This window comes from Cibotium barometz, chromosome 8, assembly GCF_041138505.1.
Source record: "Cibotium barometz isolate CiBa-2024 chromosome 8, ASM4113850v1, whole genome shotgun sequence".
Taxonomy (NCBI): Eukaryota; Viridiplantae; Streptophyta; class Polypodiopsida; order Cyatheales; family Cibotiaceae; genus Cibotium; species Cibotium barometz.
The window spans coordinates 40,860,077-40,884,665 of record NC_141053.1 but is presented as its reverse complement, the minus strand read 5'-3'; the positions used below and the strand labels follow the sequence as shown (position 1 = coordinate 40,884,665).

Sequence of the window (24,589 nt, the reverse complement as noted above, 5' to 3'; positions counted from 1 at the left end):
ATAAAACCAAGTCGATGATTCATAATGCCAACAAAGACTGTCTTGGCTTGTTTTAAAGAGCATCTGGGTGTAAAACAAGACCTTTGGAAGCTTTCAAATAGGTTGGGAATCTTGAGCCGAAGTGCAAGCTCCTAGCCTTGCTTCGGCCAATTTTGTGACATAATCCATAGCTATTAAAATGTACCTTGCTTGTGTGCTACATGCAACCGAACTGATCAACATATGTCAGCTAGCGCTTCTTTAAAGCTTGAGAATTCCCTTCTTCCAATGATATTGAACGAGAAAAGGCACTGCCCACCATGAGGCAAGGTTGCGAGTCGTTCCCAAAGCTTGCCCACCATGAGGCAAGGTTGCGAGTCGTTCCCAAAGCTTATGATATTGATGGAGTGTGTGAAGACCCTATTTCTCGATTGAGTGTGTGAAGACCCTCTCCTGTCCCTTTGTAGGGTAGGTCTCCAATTCAATACCAAAAAAGGGGGAAAGTAAAAATCAAAAGCAAAAAAATTGAAGGGAAAAACCAAGGTGATTAAAAACCAAAAACTGGCAAAGTTGGCGTGGCACGACTCTGGTCGGCTTGTCCAAAAGCGGTCGGCTTTATGGCTCTGTGTGAGGGAAAGCGAGCTCCGGCCATGGCGTCCAGCATTTCCGGATCGTTTCCCCCCCCTTCCTCTGACCCCCTTGCCTTGATTTCTTTGGAAGCAGGACTCCTCAATTATCTGCTTTCGAACCCCTAATTTATCTCAAAACCCTATTCCTCTGCTTCATAAAGCCTTAATCGAGCTCTGCAGGTTCCTTTAATGGGCTGGAAGTACAATGCAGGTTTGCCGCTCATCGGCTCTGTTGTGCTCATATGGGTCACCTCTGCAGAAGTCACACAGGTATTCCTTTCCTACATCACCCTAGACTTTTCTTTTGGATAAGGTTTAGTCTTTTCTTAAGATTTTAAAAAAACCTGTTATTTAATTGCTCAACGCTGATTTGTTATGGAAAATTTTAAGGCTCCCTTCTTCCAAATTGTCATTAACATGCATCAAAGTATGCAATGATGAGTTTTTTTAATCATATGAACATGGTGAATTTCATCAAATGAATATGGTGATTTTTACCAAATAAACATGGTGATTTTTATCAAATACACACATGGTAATTTTCATTAAATAAACAAGGGACTTTTTATAAGTATGGTGGTTTTATTTAAAAAAACATGGTGAACATGTTAAGAAATACTAAAAATGTATGAAATTGTAAAATGCAGAGCATATTCACAGCATATAATCATCCCTTTGTCCTCACATACCTCGGTGCATCCCTCATGGTTGTCTACCTCCCAGTGTCTGCCGCTAAGGACTGGATATATTCGCATGTGAAAAGGCGCTACTCTTTGCAACACAGAATACTCGACACGCCTCTTGAAATTATATGTCTAAAGAACCCCAGTATTCCAGAGTCCCCCTCAAAGGCGAATGGCATCGTCCTGAAAGGGTCAGATTTAAATCTGCAGCATCCGATTTTCATAAGAGAAGATGTGGATCATGCTGTTGAAGTAGGAGTGGTGGAATCAAAAGATAACACTAACTTGTCTGAGAATCCTATTGAGCTAAGTTCGAGAGAATTGGCAAAAAAGAGTTTCTGTATAGCTCCACTTTGGTTCCTTACTGAGGTGAGCAAAAAAATTATTGCAAGGTCTTATCTTCTTTGGTTCTTCTTTGAGTGTTTTTGTTGTAATCACTTTCATATATGCCATAGCTGCATCAACATGTTTCTTTCACAATGAAAATTTCATGGGTCTGTATGCATATAGTTTTATCGACATGGTGCTTCACACTGAAGATTTCATGTATACATATGCATAAAGGATGGGAGACAGATGCTTTGATGTTGTACTCTAAAAACAGTTTGGGGTTCCCATCATCACACCTTTCCACATGTGCTCTTTGTTAACCACCTCAAGTAAACTTATATGCATGGTGATGTGGATTGTTGATGATGTTGCGTGATGAGGTGGTGTAGCATGATGACTTTGGTGTATTGAAGCACATTGAATTAGGAGCCGTATTGAATATATATTGTTAAATTGATAATTATGTAGTGCTCACGTCTATGCTTTTCTCATTATAGTATCTATCTGTTAGCACTTTCATCCCCAGTTTCTGCTCTGTATGGTGCCCATTTGGTCCCCTTTTGCATGGCCCTTGTTTGTGGGCTGGCCACCCCTTTTTTTAGTATTTTTCTGGGATTTTTCCCAGCCTTTCTGGCATTTTTCTAGGGAGCCATGTCCAACAGCTCCAGTCGGCCTGTTTCTATGCTCCAGTCGGCCAGCTCTTCCCCACTATAAATAGTGGGTGCTGGCCTCTCATTTTTCATAGAGTCTTGTAGTTATTTGCTCCCTCACTTATGAGACTATCTCTGTCTCTTGCTTGGGACTGTTTTGGTTCAGTATATTCAGCATAGTTTGCTCCATATCTCTTTCTCTCTTGCACTCTCTGTTCAGCACATTCTAGTGCCACTCTGCTTCCGCTCTGTGCACTCTTTCATGGTATCATCGCTCTAGGTTAGCAACCTTTCTGCTGCCCCAGTTCAGCCCTGTTTTCAGCACTTCTCCTCTGCGTTTTCTTCCAGATCCATAGTTTTTTGCTGCTGCGTTTTCTGGACAGCACTCTGCTGGTCGGTTCCTCTTCAGATTGGCTTCACCGATTCAGCCGTCTGGCTCTTGGAGATCAGTGTTTCATTGCCCACTTGGAGATTGGACTGCAGGCGGCCTGTTTTCTACAGGACAGCACTTCTTCATTGCTGCGTTTTTCCTCTCCAGTGGTTCTTTCCCTTTGCAGAGGGGGCTTGTGGTGTTGCAGGCTTTGGTGGCACACTTGGTACCTGTGGAGGACACTTTTTTTCAGAGATTGTGCATTTCTTGAGATTGAGCCCAAGCTCTTGTGATGGCTGCTCCCACTTCTCTTCATATGTTTGCAGAGTCTGCCAAGTTGGATGGTTCCAACTACACCCTATGGAAGGTGAAGGTGAAATCGGCCTTGCGTGGCGTGGATCTCTGGGATTGGCTTGTTACACCAGCCAATGCCACCCCTCCCACCCTTGCTTCCGGTGGTGTGACTCAGGCACATATTGATATTTGGCAGTCGAATGATCGACGTGTTTTTTCCTTTCTGATGTTGAACTGTCAGGATGCTGTTCTCTCTCATGTGCGTACAGCTGATGCTGCACATGAAGTTTGGAAGGCTTTTGCAGATCTCTATGAGATTAAGTCTCCGGGTCGGATTTTGGCATTGGAAAAGCAACTTATGAACTTATCAGTTTCTGCGTTTCCATCTTTATCTGCTTTCATCTCGAAGATGAAAGATCTCCGGGACGAGCTTGCTGTTTGTGGCAAGGACATCTCCACAGAGGATATGGCTATTCGGCTGCTCTCCAAACTTCCAGAGAGGTTTGATGCATACTTTCAGTCTCTGGTTTCTTCTCCTCGTCCTGTTCCAGTTACTTGGGAGGATGTTCTCCCCTCCATTATGCAGATAGAGTCTCGCTTTGAGGAGCGGACTGGCACCTCCGGTGGCCCTGATGGAGCTTTGGCAGCACGAGATAAAGGGAAGTCTCAACAAAAGAAAGGTAAAGGGGGTTCTGACAAGAACTCCAAGGATTCCGATAAGGATAAAGACAACAAATCTTCAAAGAATAAAGACATTGAATGTCACTATTGTGGCAAGAAGGGTCACAAGTCACCCCAATGTCACAAGAAGAAGCGTGATGAAGCAGCAAAGAACTCTTCCTCAACGGCGGTGTCTCAACCCAAGAAGGATGATGGAATACTTCTCTTAGCAGGTACTCGGCGTATACTTGCTCTTGTGACTTCTCAGTCACGGTCTTGGATTGTTGATAGCGGTGCTACTGCTCATATGACACCCCATCGAGATTGGTTCGAGGACTTCACTGCCAGATCAGGCGAGATCACTCTGGGTGATTCTTCTTCTGTGCCAGTGCATGGTCATGGCACTATCCCCATCTTCCGTTCTGAAGAGGACAAGAGGTACTTCTCTGACGTTCTGTATATTCCAGATTTGGCTTTTAACCTTTTGTCAGTGAGTGCTCTTACAGCTCAGGGTGCGGAGGTGATCTTTTCTCGTTATGAGATTACCATTCGTGATAAAGCGACTGGTAGCATCTTGGCTCAGGGAGTCCAAGATAGTGGTCTCTACAAACTGACCGCTCTGCTTTCTTCTGGTGCTTCTTCTGCTCTTTGGCATGCTCGGTTTGGCCATTTGAGCTATCAGCTTCTGCAGCGAGCTTCGAAGGATGGGTTGGTTGATGGATTACCAACCATCAAGGCTCCGTCTTCTCCTTGTTCCTCTTGTTTGCAGGGGAAGCAGCACCGAGCCACCTTTCCGAAGGAGGCGACACACAGATCTTCGACATCACTTGCTCTCATTCATGCAGACTTGTGTGGTCCTATGAGTACCGCGTCTTTGAGTAAGGCGTTGTACATGCTCGTGATGGTGGATGATTTTACCAGATATACTTGGGTTTTCTTTCTGAAGACCAAGGATGAGACTTTTCATCACTTCTGTGATTGGAAAGCCGAGGTGGAAAAAGAGACCGGTCATTCGGTCAAGGCTCTCAGGACCGATGGAGGGGGTGAGTTTACATCCCAGGAGTTTAAGCAATATTGCAAGACACATGGCATTCGGAGACAGCTTACTACAGCATATACTCCATCTCAGAATGGAGTTGCCGAGAGGAAGAATAGGACCATTATGGAGATGGCCCGTGCTATGCTTGAGCATTCTTCATTACCTCGACGTTTCTGGGCTGAGGCGGCTTCCACTGCTGTCTACATTCAGAATAGGTCTCCTACTGCTGCTCTTCTCGACAAAACTCCATATGAGGCTTTCCATGGTGAGAAGCCCTCTGTTGTTCATTTCCGGATATTTGGATGTACCGCGTATGTTCATGTGCCTAAGGAGCACCGCTCCAAGTTGGACTCGAAGTCTCAGCGCATGACTTTTCTCGGATACAGCACTGTGTCCAAGGCATATCGTCTTTATGATCCTCAAGCCGGTAAAGTTATTGTGAGCCGTGATGTGGTGTTCGACGAGACTCCTACATCTTCAGAGGGGGGTGGTGAGCTTGGTGAGCTTCTTCTTCCTGCACCTCCTTCTCCTCCTCCTACTCATCCTCCTGCTCCCGCTGTTACTGTCACACCTCCAGCTGAGGATTCTCAGTCAGATGATGATGACCCTGCTCCTCCTCCGGCGAGTTCGAGCAGATCTGTACCTGGTTGGTATTATCAGACAGTTCGTGACTCTGGGTTACGTGAGCTTCCTTCTGCTCCTCCGCCTGGTTCTCTTCGGCGTTCTTCCAGAGTTACAGGGAAACAAATTCATGAGGGCAACATGTTTGTTAATTATGCTCTTATGTCTACAATCATTCATGGTCCTTCTGATCCCACTTCTGTAGACGAGGCTCTTTCACATGAGTCTTGGCGTCATGCTATGCAGACAGAGCTGGATGCTATCGAACGGAATGGCACTTGGATTTTGGTGCCTCGGCCTCTGCAGCGTAAGGTGATTGGTGTGCGTTGGATTTTCAAATCAAAGTTCCGAGCTGATGGCAGCTTGGACAAGCACAAGGCGAGGTTGGTTGCCAAGGGTTATGCTCAGCGCCCCGGTGTCGACTTCGATGAGACTTTCGCTCCAACGGCCCGAATGACTACCATTCGCACCGTTCTTGCACTTGCAGGACATCATAGATGGCCCGTTTTCCAGATGGACGTCAAGTCGGCTTTCTTGAATGGAGAGCTTACACAGGAGGTTTATGTTGATCAGCCGCCAGGATTTGTTGTTCCGGGCAAACAGGATCATGTGTACCGGCTAAAGAAGGCTTTATATGGTCTAAAGCAGGCTCCGCGGGCTTGGTACCAGCGGATTGATGAGTTCTTTCAGAAGCTCGGCCTGCGCCGCTCTCATGCAGATTCGAACCTTTATATCCTCCTTGAGAGGGAGTTGATTGTTATCATTGTGGTCTATGTTGATGACCTCATCTTTACAGGTTCTTATTCTGTGCGGATCCGTTCTGTTATGGATGCTTTGGAGACAGAGTTTGAGATGACGGATCTGGGCCTCTTGCACTATTTTCTTGGCTTTGAGATTTGGCAGACCTCGAAGGGCATTTTCTTCTCTCAGCAGAAGTACACTCGGGAGATTCTCGACAGATTTCAGATGACTGGGTGCAAACCAGTATCTTCTCCTTTGGATATTGGTGAGAAGCTTTCTTCACTTGATGCTTCTCCAGGGACTGATCAGGGACAGTATCGGGTTCTCGTCGGTTGTTTGGTATGGTTGACCTACTCCCGATTGGACATATGCTTCGCAGTCAGTTTATTGAGTTCCTTCTCATCCAAACCCCGTCAGCAGCATTGGCGGTGTGCTCTCAGAGTTCTTCGGTACTTACGTGGCACTCTGGATTTTGGCATCTTTTATGGCCAAGGACGCACTCTTGTTGGATGGTCTGACTCAGACTGGGCTGGAGATCCAGATACACGGCGTTCGACCACTGGTTGTGTTTTTTCACTTGGGTCTGGAGCCATTTCTTGGAGCAGTAAAAAGCAGCCTACTGTGGCGCTTTCCTCTACCGAGGCGGAGTACCGTGCAGTTTGCTATGCTGCATGTGAGGCGATATGGTTGCGGAGATTATTGGAGGAGCTTGGCTGTCCTCCTACCGGATCTACTCTTCTTTGGTGTGACAATCAGAGTTGCATCGCCATCGCCAAGAACCCTGTGTTTCATGCTCGTACGAAACACATTGAGATTCAGTATCACTATGTTCGTGAACGGGTTCTTGCTGGAGATTTGCGTTTGGAGTATTGTCCTTCCGCGGAGAATGCTGCAGATTTGTTCACCAAGCCGGTTTCTCAGGCTTCCTTGGCTCCTCATCTTCGGCTTCTCGGAGTTTGTTCAGCATCTGGTGCTGAGAGGGGGTGTTAGCACTTTCATCCCCAGTTTCTGCTCTGTATGGTGCCCATTTGGTCCCCTTTTGCATGGCCCTTGTTTGTGGGCTGGCCACCCCTTTTTTTAGTATTTTTCTGGGATTTTTCCCAGCCTTTCTGGCATTTTTCTAGGGAGCCATGTCCAACAGCTCCAGTCGGCCTGTTTCTATGCTCCAGTCGGCCAGCTCTTCCCCACTATAAATAGTGGGTGCTGGCCTCTCATTTTTCATAGAGTCTTGTAGTTATTTGCTCCCTCACTTATGAGACTATCTCTGTCTCTTGCTTGGGACTGTTTTGGTTCAGTATATTCAGCATAGTTTGCTCCATATCTCTTTCTCTCTTGCACTCTCTGTTCAGCACATTCTAGTGCCACTCTGCTTCCGCTCTGTGCACTCTTTCACTATCAAATGCTGCGCTTGCCAACACCAGCGTTGCCAGTACGACAATTCTCTCATCAACATCAGGCCTTTTTACGCTCTTCTTTGGGGCCTTCCTGGGCCAAGATTCTTTGAATATAAGCAAGATTGTAGCAGTGTTTGTTAGCATCACAGGAGTGTTCATGACAACGCTCGGTAAGACGTGGGCAGCAGATGATGCAAAGGTTTCTTCAACTGAGTAAGCGTTGCTCACAATACGCTATATATATCACTTGATCTGAAACTTAATTTTGTAGACAGTGGGTTTTGTTGCTTTCAGAGTTTAATTGGACCCGTCTCTGCACTATATGTACAGATCAAGTGAACACTCAGTTACAGGAGATATCCTTGGATTGCTGTCAGCGGTGTCGTATGGTCTGTTCACTGGTAATTCGCTCACACAACAAGGATTTCCATTACACTTATGTGTATGCTTTTTGTTTTAAAAAGAATGTCTCCTTTCTGAATAACCTTATATTTATGCTGGTTTTGCTGTCGCAGTGTTACTGAAAAAGGTTGCGGGGAAGGAGGGGGAGGGTGTGGATGTGCAGAAGGTGTTTGGTTATATCGGCCTCTTCACGCTGGTTGCACTTTGGTGGTTAGGTGAGGTCAGTTTTGTTTCTTTAGTTTTTAGTGATAATTGAGGGAGTTCAATATTCATGATATTAGGGTTTTAAACTGGTGTTTTAGCAAGACATAACACATGATTTTAGCCCAAATTTCATGTCTCAACTCAAGGAAAAATGTTCCCTTCCATGAAGCACTAAGCACATTGATATAACAGTAGATCAGTGCCTTGTATCTTTTTGCACTTTCATATAAATAGAGTAAATAGACCGGTATGCCTTGTTTGCACTCATCAGTATAGCAATTACTCATGTGAGTGTATCTTTTCTAGTTGTCATTGCTCTTTAAACGGTTCAATACCATAAAATTGGTACCAGCAGTTTAGACAGCAGATTTCCATAACTTTTTTTTGGCCCCCCTTTGTAAAATATAGGCCTTAGTGTGTGTATAATATTTTCCTTAGCGACTCTATATTTGAAAGATAGTTTTTTTTAGAAATGTGCATGCTTTGGTCTCATAGGCCCATTGGGTCTTTAGTAGACGCTTAATCTCTCTCTCTCTCTCTCTCTCACACACACACACACACACACACACACACACACACGAGCTTCCTACGGAACTTAGTCCTACGAACAGCATTTCTTGCAAGTTTCAGATGACATCTTCATCTGATCCTGGATACCTCCATAGGCACATGTCACATGCCATGTGGTTTATGACATCCCCAAGTAGCTTAACTAGAGACTCAAGAGCGTGTCTTTCTTTCCACACCAATTCAAGTCTATCGAGGGTATCATCTCTGTGGCACACCTCACGTCACATGTGGAAGCTCTGAGAGTCTGTTTTCAGCCCTAAACACCTTACTTGGAACAACCTGATGCAAAAGTTAAAAAGCATGCAAGAGATGGAGAGAAGAGAGAGAGAGAGCTGAGTTTCAGTACATTCATAATGTACAAAAAGGACCAAGGTAGTACAAATCTGGCAAGCCTTTGGCTGCCCCTCAAAAGGTGGAAAACGCCTAGTCTACTGACTCTACTCCCTAAAGGAGTGAATGCTCAAACAATGAGCAAAGTGTGCCTCATATACACCTTGCAAGCCCTTATGGACTGGCTGACCTGCTGTTGGCAAGGTCCCTGGACAAATAAATATCCCCTTGCTGCAGCCGATAGAAGCATGCTCCTCTCATGTGTTGGCCGACAGCCACCTGGTCCATCCACAAGTCTTCCCTTCCCATACTAGCTGCACAAGCTCCTGAATCCGGTTCTAAAACTTGTTCTTTATCTGTTGCCCTTCAAGGATCAGCCCTGGTAATGAGCATGCACATGTCTTGCACATGACATCCCCCTCTGCTAAACTTGATGATGGGATTCCAATTTCTATTCTTGGATGACTGTCATCATCCCTTTGTCTCTTCTTGGACTCTCAAACCTTCATCCTTCCCTTCTTGGCAATCTTTTTAGTGACAACCCTGCCTGGTCTCTAAATCCACTCCAAATCTGATGAAGATCTATGCATATGCTCCATCTTATCCTCTAGCCCTTCATGCCCTGCTCCTAAACACTTTCTGTGGTCTTCTATTCTTGTGTATTGAGTTTGGCACTCTCACTCCACCCCTTGGAGAATCATCCTCCCTTGGAACCATTGCCTAAAAGCCTTTCCTGGTATGCCCCAAGTGGCACCCGACTCACAGGACTGCCATTCCTCTAGGTCTTGTGGAACACCACCAACCAACCTCCTTAGACTGCCATTTCTCTGGGTCTTGTGGAACACCACCAACCATAGTAACATGAAACGTTTTGTTTGTTTTGCTGTTTCGTCGTTTCGAAGGTTTCGTTTCGTTTCATTTCATTTGTTTTGGATGAAACGGTAAGGTTTCGAAATGACGCTTCTTATATACACATACCAAATTTATAACATAGCCAACAAAAAGATGAAGATGCATTTTTTGGGACTAGTGGGTATGAAATTCATGATTTTGGGTAGGTTTTTTGGTATTTTCAAAATTTGGGCAAGAAAAGGAGAGAAAGAGAGGAGGAAAGAAACAAGTTGGAAGGGAAGAGGGAGGTGAGAAGAAAAGGGAATGAGGTGAGAAGAAAAGGAGAGAAAGTTGGAAGACCAGAAAAGGAGAGAGAGGAGGAGGGAAGAGGAGGGGTGCACTGTGGAGGAGAAGAGAGAAAGAGGAAGAGGAGGCGTGGAGGAGAAGAAGTGAAGGAGCGAAAAGGAGGAGTGGACAAGGAGAAGAGGCGGAGCAATAGGTTGCGGCCGAGAAGAAGTGTCGGATGCGTGAAGTGGCAAATGGGCAGCAAACAAAGATGGAAACGATGGCAAAAATCACATTTGCAAAAAAAAAAAACCTCCCGCCCGTTTTTCTGACCTCACTTTACATTTGGGCAAAACACCGTTTTGATGGGCAGGTTTCGTTTTGTTTCGAAACGTTTTGTGCCAGAAACGTTTCGTGCCATTTCGAGAGGGCAAAACGGGTTTTTATGTTACTATGCCACCAACCAGCCTCCTGGGAACTTCTTCCATGTCTTGTGTTACTCTCCTTGGACTTTGCACCTTCATCTAGAACTAATTCAGTGTTTAGCCTTGCTGACTTTGATGCTCTGATACCAATGTCACATGCAGAAACTCTAAGAGTCTTCTTTCAATCCTAAACACCTTTCCCGGAACAATCTGATGCAAAACACAAGCAAGAGATAGAGAGAAGAGAGAGTGTAACATGCAACGGAATTATGCGTAGATGTAGAATCCTGTCACACACAATCTCACACTGCCTTCTGTATCCTGAGTTTCGTGAGTCTTTAGCAATCCACTTTGTCACTTCACACTTTAAGAGATGAGAGAGAGAGAGAGATTTGTACACCTTATTGGGTCCCAAATTACCCATTGAAGGGCCCCCTCCTATTGCTTGGGTATTTACTTTATTACTTTGAAGAGGATGACTGACTTTGGGCCGTAGATAAGCCAAACGCAAGACCAAGAGTCGGGTTGACTGTACACTGTTGTAGAAGCACCAATGATGGCCAATCTCGATGCCAGTGCACTCTTCCAAGGGGCTGTAGGAAGGCTGCAAACTGTGGCTGAGAAAGGGGCTGAATTGGGACTGTTCTAGGCTGTGAATATGCAAGGGGAATGACTGAATATGCTGCGTTTACCTTCGCCCGGGAGGATGGAGAAAACGATGATGTATGATTGCTGAATTTCTGTTGTGGGGCTGAGAAACGTTGATGGACTGAAGCACTTCTTCCCTATGCTGATGATGATGCCTTTTGCTGAAGGCTGAATGCTTGTATGCTTCAAAACGATGATGCTTGATGTGTTGAATGCTGAGATGATTTCGATGATGCAAAATGCTTGCTATTTATATGCACCTATGGGTTGGTCGGCTGGCTACAAAGCTGGCCAATTGGGATAATAATGCTACATGACTTGTTAATGTGATATATGATGAATAATGGTGATAATGCTGAATAAAATGCTAATAAGCTGGCCGACTTGACATTAAATGCTGTCGACTGGATGATAAATATGGATAAATGGTCTAAGGCTTATGCAATGGTTCACATGCACATGAGATGAATGCTATGCAAATGCAGACCATGAACTAAGGCTTCTACTGACTTATACGTGCATGAATGATTCTCTTCGAGTGGGTTAAGGGACTTGATTGACTGAGTGACACTAAGGCTGAGGAAAGACCTACGTAGCTCGTGCGTGACATATCCTCCTAGACTAGGGCTTACAATGGGGCCATGGCATCCGACAAAATCATATCCTAAAGGGTCTCACTGTTGTACAATGATGCACTGACGATGAGCCAGCTTGTCACCATGCGCTATAGTGCACAGTGCATGTGACAGAGAGAGAGCTGAGTTTCAATATATCCATAATCTACAAAAAGGTAGTACAAATCTTGCAAGCCTTTAAATCTGGTTCTAAAACTTGTTCTTTATCTATTGTCCCTCAAGGATCAGCCTTGGGAGTGAGCATGTGTTGGAGGTGGCAATTCGTGTAGCTACTCTCGGGTTGTTGCATGACTGGAAGTTGTTGTGGATTATCCCATATGCTAGAGCATGGGAAGTTGAAGAGCCATATAGAGGGTGTGGTGGCACCTTTTCATAGATATCTCCTCCGGTCGGGTTTTTGGGGAGAGCAATGGCTGGGAGATGGGAGCCTAGCCACCGACGTTGCTTAGTGCCTTGGGGTGGTGTGCATGTTGCTGTTGTGTGACTCTGACAACATGCACATGTCTTACACATGACACCTCACTTGCAAGTATGCATAGAACAACAGGTCTAGGCAGTCCGGTAGGTACGCGTAGGCTTGTGGGTAGCAGCCAAGCCAATGCAGGTGCCATGTGGCAAGCACCTTGTAAGTGGTCTCCCAAGCTTGTCTAACCAAGATCTCCTAAATTTAAGCTACTTTATTAAGGTTGAATTGACGCTAAATATTGAAATGGCACAACACAAACAAAGTAGCAGTGCTGAAGGTTAGATGACAAATGCACTAGGGCCAGAAAGAATCGGCCCTCCTTTGTAATATATGTATTAACAAGGAATTTCTGAGATACAAGCGTCATGGGCATTGAATGCCCGATCTCCAATGATACTCTATGCAATGAAAACATGATTTTGTCAATGTTGAAAGTAAAAATCCAAAGCATTATATGCACAATTCCTCACTCCAAAATAACTTATCACATGTAGCTACGCCGTTGTCATTTATTGTGACAACATGAGTAGCATACAACTGACCAGTAACCCAAGCTATCATGCTAGGACGAAGTACATTGAGGTGCATTATCATTTTGTGAGGAAAAAGGTTCTAGCAAGTAATGTGGATGTGGTATATGTCTGTTATGAGTATCACTCTTGTGTTATTGAGAATTATATTTCTTATTTTATATTGGAGACGTCCATGTGCGTCATGCCACTGGGTACGTGCAATTTGATATTATGGTTGCATGACATCGTTGGGATTAATTGATATAATTTCAACTGGCTGTTTAACTAACGTGGAATATATCTATGAGTATAGGTAGTGAGATGTGCGAGGGTGCCAATTAAGGTGTTGTATAGATGGTGGACTGAGCGATGGTGTGAAGACAAAGATCATGTGTTAATCATGATATTTTTGTATTAGCATTTAATTGATTATTTGTAACATATCATGTGGCTAGAGTTTATGTGCGTATGTATAGGACTATTTGTATTTATTATTGGGCAAAGATTTTATGTGTAAAACTTAGAAACTTGGAACAAAGTTATTTATATGTAAAGCAAAAATCCAAAAGTGGAATAGATACTATTGATGGCTGAAAATATGAATATGATATAAATACCACGTGTGGAAGAAGGATCCATGCACGTTAGGGAAGGGGAGGGAAGGAGGAGAGAGAAGGAGATTACATCCAATGCTCTTGTTGTTGTGTTATTGAGTATTTTGAGTATTTTCTTCTTCTTATGTTATGCTATGGTGTATTGATTTAAGATATGTAATTCTTCTTTACTTAAAATTACAATGTTAAATAAATAAGAATTGCACACCTTAAATCAACACACTATATCATAACATAAGAAGAAGAATAAGATCATGTTCCAGTATCTCAACTCCAAGTAATTACATGTGCTTGCAATTTCAAATAAACAAGAATTATATACCTTAAATTAATACATCATAGCATAACATAAGAATAAAATACTCAAAATACTCAATAACACAAGAGCAAGAACATTGGGTGCAATCTCTCCCTTGACGTATGTGGCTCCTTCTCCCACACACGATATTTATGTCATGTTCATATTTTCAACCATAGATAGTACCTATTCCACTTTTGCGCTTTTGCTTCACGTATAAATAACCTTGTCTCAAGTTTCTCAGGTTTATATATGATAAAACCTTTGTCCAATAATAAATACAAATGGATCTATACATACTCAACTACTTGTGCACACACAAACATTTCTTGTGTATATACACACATAAACTCTAGCCATATGATAGGCTACAAATAATCAATTAAATGCTAATACAAAAATATCATAATTAACACATGATCTTCGTCTTCATACCACTGCTCAATCCATCATCCGTGCGACATCTCAATCGGTATCCTCGCACATCTCACTATCTATACTCATAGACATAATCTACGTTATTTAAACAATCAATTGAAATCATATCAATCAATTCCAACGCTATCATGAGAAATAGACAATCATAATATCAAATCACATGTATCCATTGGCATGACGCTCATGGGCGTCCTTGATATAAAATAAGAAATATGATTCCTAATAACACGAGTGCTGCTCATAACAATGTCACCAAGAGGATAAGTAATTGACACCTTTACGAAGGCATTGGATACAGAGAAGCCCCGCAAGTTTAGCGCGCTTACTTGGAGTACAAAGTGTGAGGTTGAGCTCGAGAGAGAGAGTTGAGATATCGAGCTCAACTAGTGTTGCAGATATTGATGACCCGCCTAATAGCTTCCGCAATTACACCACTGACATAGTTGATGAGATTATCAGTGATATACTACTAGTGGTTTACAGGTTGTGTGACAACCACTTTGGTGTACTAGAGTTATGGCATAGTTATAGTGCCTAGTTGGGTTCACACTATGGACCGATCTTTGTATGTTGTAGTAGGAGAGTACTTTCCTATATACTATGAATTCTTATCTCTTTATATTAATGGTTGTAGAGAAGAGAAGAGATATAGAAGAAAATTCAGCCATCCATCTCTCTTATGTGCTTGTCTACTCTTGTGTATGTATGTTTGCTTGCAAGGAGCTCAAGCTCGTCCTCTCCCCGGCATTCTTCTCAAAAAAGATCCCTTACAATAGTGATTCCTAGATTTTTGAAAAATAACTACCTTCTTATATTTTCCAACTCTCAAAACATATTTTGTCACTCGTACAGTACACTTCTGATGGGTTTGTGTCTGGACCAGAGTTTCTACTCCTGCTGTGGACATGGCATATCATTCCTCTAGGGAATGGATCCAGCATTAGGACAGTTTTTGGGTGTTTCCCACCTTTTATGAAGGCGGCTATGGCTGTAGATTAGGAGTACCTTTTTGTACAATATGAATATACTTAATTTCCAGCCATCTCTCTCTCTCTCTCCCTCTACTCTCTCTCTTCATGTCTGCGTTTTGCATCAGCATGTTTCCAGTAGTGTTTAGGGCTGAAAGAAGACCCTCAGAGCTTTCGCGTGTTACATTGGTATTAGAGCATCAAGCTCAGCAAAGCTAAACACTGATTCAGTCCCATATGATGGTGTACAGGTCCAAGGTACAGGAAAGTACACGGATACGAAGCCCAAGGCAAGGAACACAGAATCGGGAAGAGCTCCCAGGAGGTTTGTTGATGTTGTCCACAGAGCCAGAGGGCATGGCAGTCCTGTGAGCCAGATAGGTTCTCGGGCAACGGTCCCAAGGGAGGATTATCCTCCAAGGGGTGATGTGAGAGTGCCAGACTCATTTCTCAGGAATGAAGATCAAGACAGTGTTCAGAGTCAGGGCAAGAATGGATTGGGGACTGGAGGGAACAGATGCATGAATATTATTCATAGTCAGAGTGGTTTTTGAGACCGGGCCGGGCAGTGAAAAGGGTTGCCAGAGTTGGATGGATGACAGAGGGACTCCGGGAATAGAGTGGGATGATGACCGTCATCCAAGAACAGGTTGGAATCCCGTCATTAAGTTTAGCAGACGGGGATGTCATGTGCATGAAGATGCCATGGACATTCTCAAAGACTCTAGCAGAGGCAACCAGAAAAAGACCTTTAGAGCTAGGGACTTGGAGCACAAGATACATAAGTGACTAGTTTGGACTTGGAGCAAGGGCATGGAAGGCATGGGATGCTGTCGGCTGTTGGATGGTGCTGTCGGCTGCATTCAGGGTTGTCAGCTGTACCAGAGAGGCAAGGCGGCTGTACCAGAAGAAGAGGATTCAGGGGCTTGATGCGCCGACCAGTGTTTATGGAAAAGGGTGCCCAGTCGGCTGGTCCGACAGCAGTCGGCCAGCTCATCTATGGTTCAAGAAGCCTATATAAAGGCGTGAGTGCTCATAGTTGTAATCATTCATTCCTCTAGGAAATGGGTCCAGCATTAGGACAGTTTTTGGGTGTTTCCCACCTTTTATGAAGGCAGCCTATGCCTTTAGATTAGGAGTACCTTTTTGTACAATATGAATATATTGAATTTCCAGCCATATCTCTCTCTCTCTCTCTCTTCATGTCTGCGTTTTGCATCAGCATGTTTCCAGTAGTGTTTAGGGCTGAAAGAAGACCCCCAGAGCTTCTGCGTGTTACATCCTGAGTTCAAATCCCTGCTGCAAGTGTCCGATTGGCATCCGGGCTACTTTTTGGCCACAATTGTACCGCCTTCAAGTGGGAGACCATGCCGTCGGAGGGCGGGCATTCAAGTAGTTACTATGAAAAAAAAAACTATCTTGCACCAATCGTTAGACAAAGTGCATCCAACAAACAACTGTTTTTTTGCAAACTGAGAAATCAAAATTGTCAAAATTTTCAACTCTCTTGCCCATTAACATTCTCTCAATAGCTCTCAACCTAAATCCCAAGATCAAATCAAGCAGAGGGATATCACATTGCAACAACAATACATTTCTTGTGACTATGGTTGGACATGCTTTTACTCATAAAAATCATTAATTTGCAAGTACTAAGTAGTAAGGTTGTGTGTTAATGCTTTGCTTGCCCCACTTCCTAGTCTACTGCCCTGTGATGCACTCTTGTGCAGGGGAGACCGTCCCTGATGGAGGATGCTTGTTAGGACCACATACTAGGAAACCCAAATAGGGTTATGATAACCTGCATCGAATCCGAGATTGTTTACCGCAATGGATTCCAGCTAGTGACTCTCCTTCCCTTCCAGAACCACTCCCGAGCTTGAGGCTTGATTGCCGTGAGTCAGCCAAGCCTCGACAGCATGCCTTGGCGTCCCATGCCACCAAACCGCCTGATCCCTATAGCCACTTGGCCTTGAGGTCCTGTACACCTTGGTAGACCTCTCTATCTCTTGGATACCCCATAATTATCATAAGTGAGCCCAAACTCAATTATACAGTAACAAACATGCTAGTATTGGTTCTTTGCTTTTATTGTCAAGCTTTTAGACATTATAAGCCTCTAGTTACGGCCAGTTAACATTGGTTGTAGCCCAGTTAGGAATGTAGCTGTTAGCAGTCATCTCCTGTCTATACACGATGTCAGGGCCTCTATTGTGGGTGTGTCCGACCATTTTAGTGACTTCCCATTTTTCCTCACTCTCTGTAGTACGTTATTTTTCCTATTTTTCTGGAGGTGTGTATGGGCTATCGGTTGCCTTCAGGTGCTGCCCGACTGTTCTGGTGCTGGCCAACTGTCCCTCAGTGCTGGCCGACTGCATATCTTCTAGCCGACTGAGCCTTTTGCTGGTCCTGGGAAGCCAGGGCTGCTGTCGGCTGTTTATGGCTGGCCAACCAGCAGCCAGAGGCTATATAAAATGGCCCTTTGCCCCCACACTCCAGATTGTACATTTCTGGGATTTTATGTGGTGTATATAGCAGAGTCACACAGCTTCTCTCTCTCTTTCATCTGTGTCTTGCTCTCTCCAGCAGTTGTCTTCATTTCCGCTCTGCATTCTGACAGTAGCGTTGCCCATCTATTGAACAAGTTCAAAATCCTGAATTTGCCTTATCTGAAGAAGAGAGGTTTGTCACATAGCATTACCTCAGTGTACCCAGTTGTAGAGAGGAGTGGAGAAGCTTTCATTTTTTGGATTTGCATGTGGAGATCAAATGCAATGTGCATGGGTTTGATCCCCTCACTTTTAATAGAGCTCTTGCCCTCGTTCAATGGTTTGAGCAGACTGCGTTTAAAGCTGAAGAACAGTTCAGGGAAAAAGACGACATGACTGGTGTCTCTCTGGCAGACTATTAGACCCCTTAGGCTCCCGTTGTACAACAGCTGGTTTCCTAAACCTACTCTCATCTTTCAAGTGTGGTAGTGCTAAGTGTCTGTTGCTAGTTGCACCAATATGAGAGTTCATTTGGTTTTAAGTTTACTTATTGCTAAAATGAGGCTACTGCTGTTACCTGTATAAAGCTCTCTTTGTGACATGGAATTGTGGCGTGGAACAGTGTGGCCGCTTACCGCCGTCCACCTAGAGCCCAAGTTCAGCATACCTACTTCACTCAAAGTGGATGAGGTGGTTCTTGCCAATAGTTTCGTGGGCAGCGTTCTCTCTGACTACTTCTGGTATGCAAGGCCAGAGACCTTTTTTTGGTGCCCACTTTTACTTTGATTTTGTAAGGCCAGTTTGTTGGTTGCATTTGAGGGTTTGGAACCAATCATTTTGTGTTTCTCTTGCAGGGCTCTATCTGTTGTGTGGACGACTCCCCTTGTTGCGACACTTGGAATGTCCTTAACAATACCGGTAGCCATGGTAGCTGATATTCTCATTCATGGGCGCCACTTTTCGGCCATTTATGTTCTTGGTTCTGCGCAGGTAATGGATTGTATGCACGGTTTTGAAACAGTGTTGTGTTTTTCCTTTTTCATGCTGTAAAAAACTGAACTACGAGTGGTTCTTGACAGGTCTTTGCTGGATTTGTGATTGCCAACCTTTCTGAACATTGTACACAGAAACTTGGTTTGTAGAACATGTGCTGTTATCATTGAAGTGTAAAACTACTGTGGGTGTAGGCATGTATTCCCCATTGTCATGCGCCAGCATTTGAGGATTCAGGGCATTCCTTGTTAATCTCAGCTATTTGGAGTGTCCAACACATTTCGTTGGATCTTTGGAAGAGTGCATCATCTCGGCCTATTTTTCAACACTCATTATTTGCCATATCAAGATCACTAGGCTATGCATATGAATTGAAGCTCATCAAGAGGAACAAAACAAAATAACATAAAAATACTACATTCAATTTTGTGCTGGAGGAAAAAAGATCCTCATGTTAATATGTATTCTAAGTTGAATAAAGATATTTGTTATATGTTGTAAATGTATTGAGGTAATCTTTTACTGAAAACTCCCCTCTCATCAAAGATTCAACCTCAACTTTGATGAGTTTTCATTGAACTTACATATGGTGGGGATGCTTGAATTGAGCTTAGGTTGCAGAGCTTATTGTACAGTTGGGATACATTGCATTGCAAATATGGGATGTTTGAAATGTTACGACATTCAAACATTGTAAGGATCATTTCCCTTGAACGCATCACATCAACAAAATTGCTTGAAGCTAAGTTATGGTGCTTAGTTTTGCAAATTTTAAGAGTTGCAGGTTTTTAATGGTTGCATTTCGAGACATTAAGTATGCTGATTCATGAGGAGAGGATTCTCCAAGAAGATTTCCCTCAAAATGTGGTCGTTTTCAACCTTGACAATGAATGGTGCAATCATGGCACGTGCCTTTGTTCTTTACAATGGACAGAAGCTTGACAAACTTTATAAGACCAATTACAAAAGCAAGGAAGAAACTTGAGTAAAAGCCTTGTTTGTTCCAACCCAAGGAGATACTACTCACCCACATCTATGCAAAAGATAAAATGAAGAACACTCCACATTGGGTATGGAAGCTTATAGGAATATCTCAGTTAGTCGTGTCATAGCTACACCCATTTGAGTGCTTAGGAATAATAGAAAATATGAATGTATAATACGACCATACAATCACAATGATTGAAGGTTGAGGGAATAAAAGTGAAAAATCCCTTACATATCGTGGGGCTTAAAATAAAATGCAATGAATCTTTTGAATTGGGGAAACCAAGCTTAGAAGGTTGCAAAGCTTATTGTACAGTTGCAATACATTGCATTCTCTTTCTCTATTTCTCACTTATCTCCTACTTTCACCACTCATCCATCCTACTCCTACTATTCTCTTTCTAACTACTCCACTCTATATTCTCTTCTGTGTAAGTCATCACAAATGGTAGGTTTTTAATGGTTGCAATTCAACACATTAATAATGTTGATTGATGAGAGGACTCTCCAAGAAGATTTCTCAAAAAGGTCATTTTCAACCTTGACAATGGTACAATCATGGCACATGCCTTGTTCTTTACAATAGACAAAGAAGCTAGAAAACTTTAGAAGACCAATTACAAAAAGCAAGAATAAAAGCCTTGTATGTACCAAATCAAGGAGATACTACTCACCCACATCCATGTAAAAGATAAAATGAAGAATGATCATTGGGTATGCAAGCTTATAGGAATATCTCATTTGTTATTTGTGACATAGCTTTAAAAACTTGCGGGCGCTTGAAGAGACCAATGCTAAGCAAGAAAATAAGCTTCTTGATTGAAGAAAAATGAAACATGCTCAATAAATGTAAAATTTAGCCATACAATCATAATCATTGAAGGGTGAGGGAATAAAAGTGAAAAAACCTTCAAGGCAGTCATTATTTCATGGAAGATGTGCATCCATCATGAAGTTGAAGGATATGGAAGATAGTAACAATAAGAGGACTTCAAGGAAAGTGGCCATGTCTACATGCTGTGTATGTTTTTAGTCTTTTATATCTACAGAGAGACTCCAAGAACCTTATCCAACTTGACTAGTGAAAACATTGAACATGATTATATAACAAATTGTTTACAATAACCATGTTACAAATACTTGGAGCCAGTGACTCCATTAGGTGAAAGAGAATTTCGAGCCTCTGAGCATAAACCACGAAAATACTTTAAGAGAGTAGATCATGTTACTTGCATCCATCCAAACAGAAATCTAAAATGTTAGCCTGTATGTGTCGCAGGTGTCATAGGAAATACCATGTGTTATAGATGTTACTCAAACTATCTTATGATTTATGCGGTAGAGGGATAGTGGACCCTTGATATAACTAGTATCCTTCAGGAGCCAAGGAATCAGATATTATCTTGGTTTATATGTATAGAAGAGAGTTGTGTATAAAATACTCTTAGGACAATTAGAATACCCTAATATATTCAATTTTTCTTCTATTATCTTATTAGTATCTTACTATAAGAAAGGAAACATAATGAGTCATGTACATCTTTCAAAGGCAGTATACAGGTTTAGAACATCTCATAAGAGCATTTATGCAATTACTCACAAAAAACCAAATGAGACTAAATCAAGCTGCTACCTTCCTGTACATAGTGGGCTTCTCCAAAATCTCACCTACAACTACACTCAACTTGCCATTTGAATCTAATGGCATAGAAATTGGTTTACAACTAGCTATACCATATATGGACAACATGTCCAATGCATACTTCCTTTATATTAGTAGCCATATGCCCTTGGTCGTCCTAAAACCTCAATGTCAAGGAAGTAACTCAACTCACCCAAATCCTTCATGTCAAATTTTTGCTTGAGGAGACATTTCACGTTCTCAACTTCCTCTCCACTATCACCCCCAACAATCAAGTCATCCACATAGATTGTGTTACCCTCAAGCAATAATTCTAGACCTCATGTATCGGTTTCTAAGGTAATGTGTATGTAACCCTTTATCTAAGTAATCAAACAACACATATATATTATAGTTCGATTCATATTTTCGCTCAACCGGGGTCTCATGATAACCATCAATAATTCGGCCACAGGGATTATCCTGGCAGAGATAGCAAGATAGCTTATCATACCGAGTCAACCCAGTCAGATCATCTCATTCCATTCCTGGTTAGGTGGCACAGTCACGTATCCTAACTAATCAACCATATATGAGAGATTTAGGGCACCCATTAAAGTCAAAAATGCTAACCATAGGATTGCCACATGCAACTAAGAAGAGGCCATACAACATATAGTCATTACTCAAAGGCGAATCACATATACAATACCGTGAGAGGTATGAGTCAAGTTAATATGCGAAGCTTGATATAACAAAAATAATATACATAGCATGCATGCATTTTTCTCAAGTACAAAGCATAAACTCGTGTGTTGAATGCAACATGCAATAATGAATAAAGAACATATTGAAACATCTGCCATTAACCCCAGATGAGAACCATATTATCTCGATAGAAACAACAAGCTATCTTATCATAGCAAGTCAACACGACCAGAGTATCTCATGCCATTCTTAGTTAGGCTCAGTCACATTGCCTAACTAATCCATCACATTTACCAGAGGTTTCAGGGCATTGACGATAGAATTATCACATACAAGTTTGAAGTAAAAGTGACCATACAACTTATATTCATTACCTACTAGAGGCAAATCACCAATACATTACCCTTAGAGGTATGAGCCATGCAAAGCCAAAATTATCAAACAATGCATGCGTTTTCCAAAGCAAAAACTCGTGTGCAAAAAACAACATGCAATACTGAATAGAGAACATATGGAACCATCTATTATTAATCCCAGATAAACTAAGAGATGTTATGTACCTACACTATCAAGGATTGGTAGTACAAAAATTAGATTGAAAGCATTCTACGGGCTTCCATTACATCATTAACCCATACTTAAATGCATATTAAAATCACATAATGTGTCTAGCGCTTATCATAAGAAATAGCGTATTGCTATGATTTACTTGAGAGAGGAAGAAGCACCCCCCCTACTATAGCAAGCACAATAGACATGGTGCACATACAAGATTACAGAGGCTAAGTGAGTGACAAAGCACTCACCAGTTGCTGTATTTATAGGTGGAAGCGAGCCGGTGCCGCGAATAGCTGTAATGAAAGCTCTATCCCAGGTTGTCCATTCTTCACAACCCACCATAGCTAGTTAGAGCACAGAATAGAGCTCATGTAAGTCGTAATTGCCATGAACAGTCTGTTAATCCTAATTTAACCATGGCCAACTAATAACCAGTGTAAATGGGATGTTAGGCGAGCGAATCAACGCCACATGCAAAGTGTAAGTAAAATGATGGAGGTAGGTGACCCATTCGTAGGTGTAAATCCGACCCTTTCTATTTTTTCCAAAATCATAATGATTTTCGAAAAGGTCTAGGAGTGGTTAGAAGACAATAAACTGCAAATTTTCCATATTACCAAAGTAAAATGTGCATGTCAACCATTCAAAGATCCGGACTACTAATAAGGACAATATTTTTCTTTCAAGTGAGTGTGTGTGTGTGTGGGAGAGAAGTTTATCAAAGAAAAAGAGTAGGCCCCGTGAGTATGGGCCTACTGCCTCAAAAGATTGATAATCAAAGAAGGATTAAATCTAGCTCCATGCCATTCATGATTAGCTAGACTTTCTGTCAGTGATTACATTAAGTGTGTGTGTGTGTGTGTGTGTGTGTGTGTGTGTGTGTGTGCAGAATACAACATGCAATACTGAATAGAGAACATATGGAACCATCTATCATTAATCCTAGATAAATTAAGAGATGTTCAGTATCTACACTATCCAGGATTGGTAGTACAAAAATTAGATTGAAAGCATACTATTGGCTTCCATTACGTCATTAACCCATAGTCATATGCAAATTAAAATCACATAATGTGTTCAATGCTTATCATAAGAAATAGCGTATTGCTATGATTTACCTAAGAGGAAGAAGCACCCCCTACTGTAGGAGGCAAAATAGACATGGTGCACATACAAGATTACACAGGCTAAGTGAGTGACAAAGCACTCACCAGTTTCCGTATTTATAGGTGAAAGCGAGCCGGTGCTGTGAATAGCTGTAATGAAAGCTCTGTCCCAAGTCGTCCGTTCTTCACAACCCGCATAGCTAGTTAGAGCGCAAAATAGAGCTCATGTCAGTCATAATTGCCATGAACAGTCTGTTAATCATAATTTAGCCATGGCCAACTAATAACCAATGTAAATGGGATGTCAGGCGAGCGAATCAACACCACATGCAAAGTGTAAGAAAAATGATAGAAGTAGGTGATCCATTCGTAGGTGTAAATCCGACCCTTTCTATTTTTTCCAAAATCATAATGATTTTTGAAAAGGTCTAGGTGTGGTTAGAAGACAATAAACTGTAAATTTTCCCCATTACCAAAGTAAAATGTGTGTGTCAACCCTTCAAAGATCCGGACTACTAATAAGAACAATATTTTTCTTTCAACAAGTGAGAGAGAGAGAGAGAGAGAGAGAGAGAGAGAGAGAGAGAGAGAGAGGGGGGGGGATAGAAGTTTATCAAAGAAAAAGCAGAATGTGTAATTTGTGTGTGTGTGTGTGTGTGTGTGTGTGTGTGTGCCCACCCCTACCCAGGCACCATGAGTATGGGCCTACTGCCTCAAAAGATTGATAATCAAAGAAGGATTAAATCTAGCTCCATGCCATTCATTATTAGCTAGATTTTCAGCGATTACATTAAGTACGTCTTTTTCTCTGAATCCATTATTGTAAACTTATTGATGAGTTTGGATATCTCTTCATAGGCCACAGAAGGGTTAGTGGGCTGAATAGACAATGAGGTGAAAAGGTCCTAGAATTGTTTTTAGGCTTTGGATAAAAGGACAATGCTTTTTCTTTTTACTAACTCAGAAGGTTCAATAGGGAGTTTCTCACGTTTCCAAGTATATCTTGTAATGAACTTACTTGTATACGGGCTTAAGAGGGAAAATTCAATATTCAAATAATTAGTTTTAGTGATGAAGACAGTGTCATCGATCTTTATCCCATTACAGAGCG

The 24,589-nt window shown here is 42.3% G+C and overlaps 1 protein-coding gene across 1 annotated transcript; it reads left to right on the top strand.

Moving 5' to 3' along the window:
* The first annotated feature begins 467 nt into the window (after positions 1-467).
* LOC147636267 (thiamine-repressible mitochondrial transport protein THI74-like) lies at positions 468-19,180 on the top strand. Its single transcript, XM_086801711.1, has 8 exons — positions 468-878; positions 1,256-1,662; positions 7,388-7,603; positions 7,721-7,791; positions 7,906-8,007; positions 18,128-18,245; positions 18,360-18,495; positions 18,585-19,180. Exons 1-8 carry the CDS (start codon positions 798-800, stop codon positions 18,645-18,647), a joined length of 1,194 nt encoding a protein of 397 aa, XP_086657837.1. The 5' UTR covers positions 468-797; the 3' UTR covers positions 18,648-19,180.
* Positions 19,181-24,589: the final 5,409 nt, after the last annotated feature.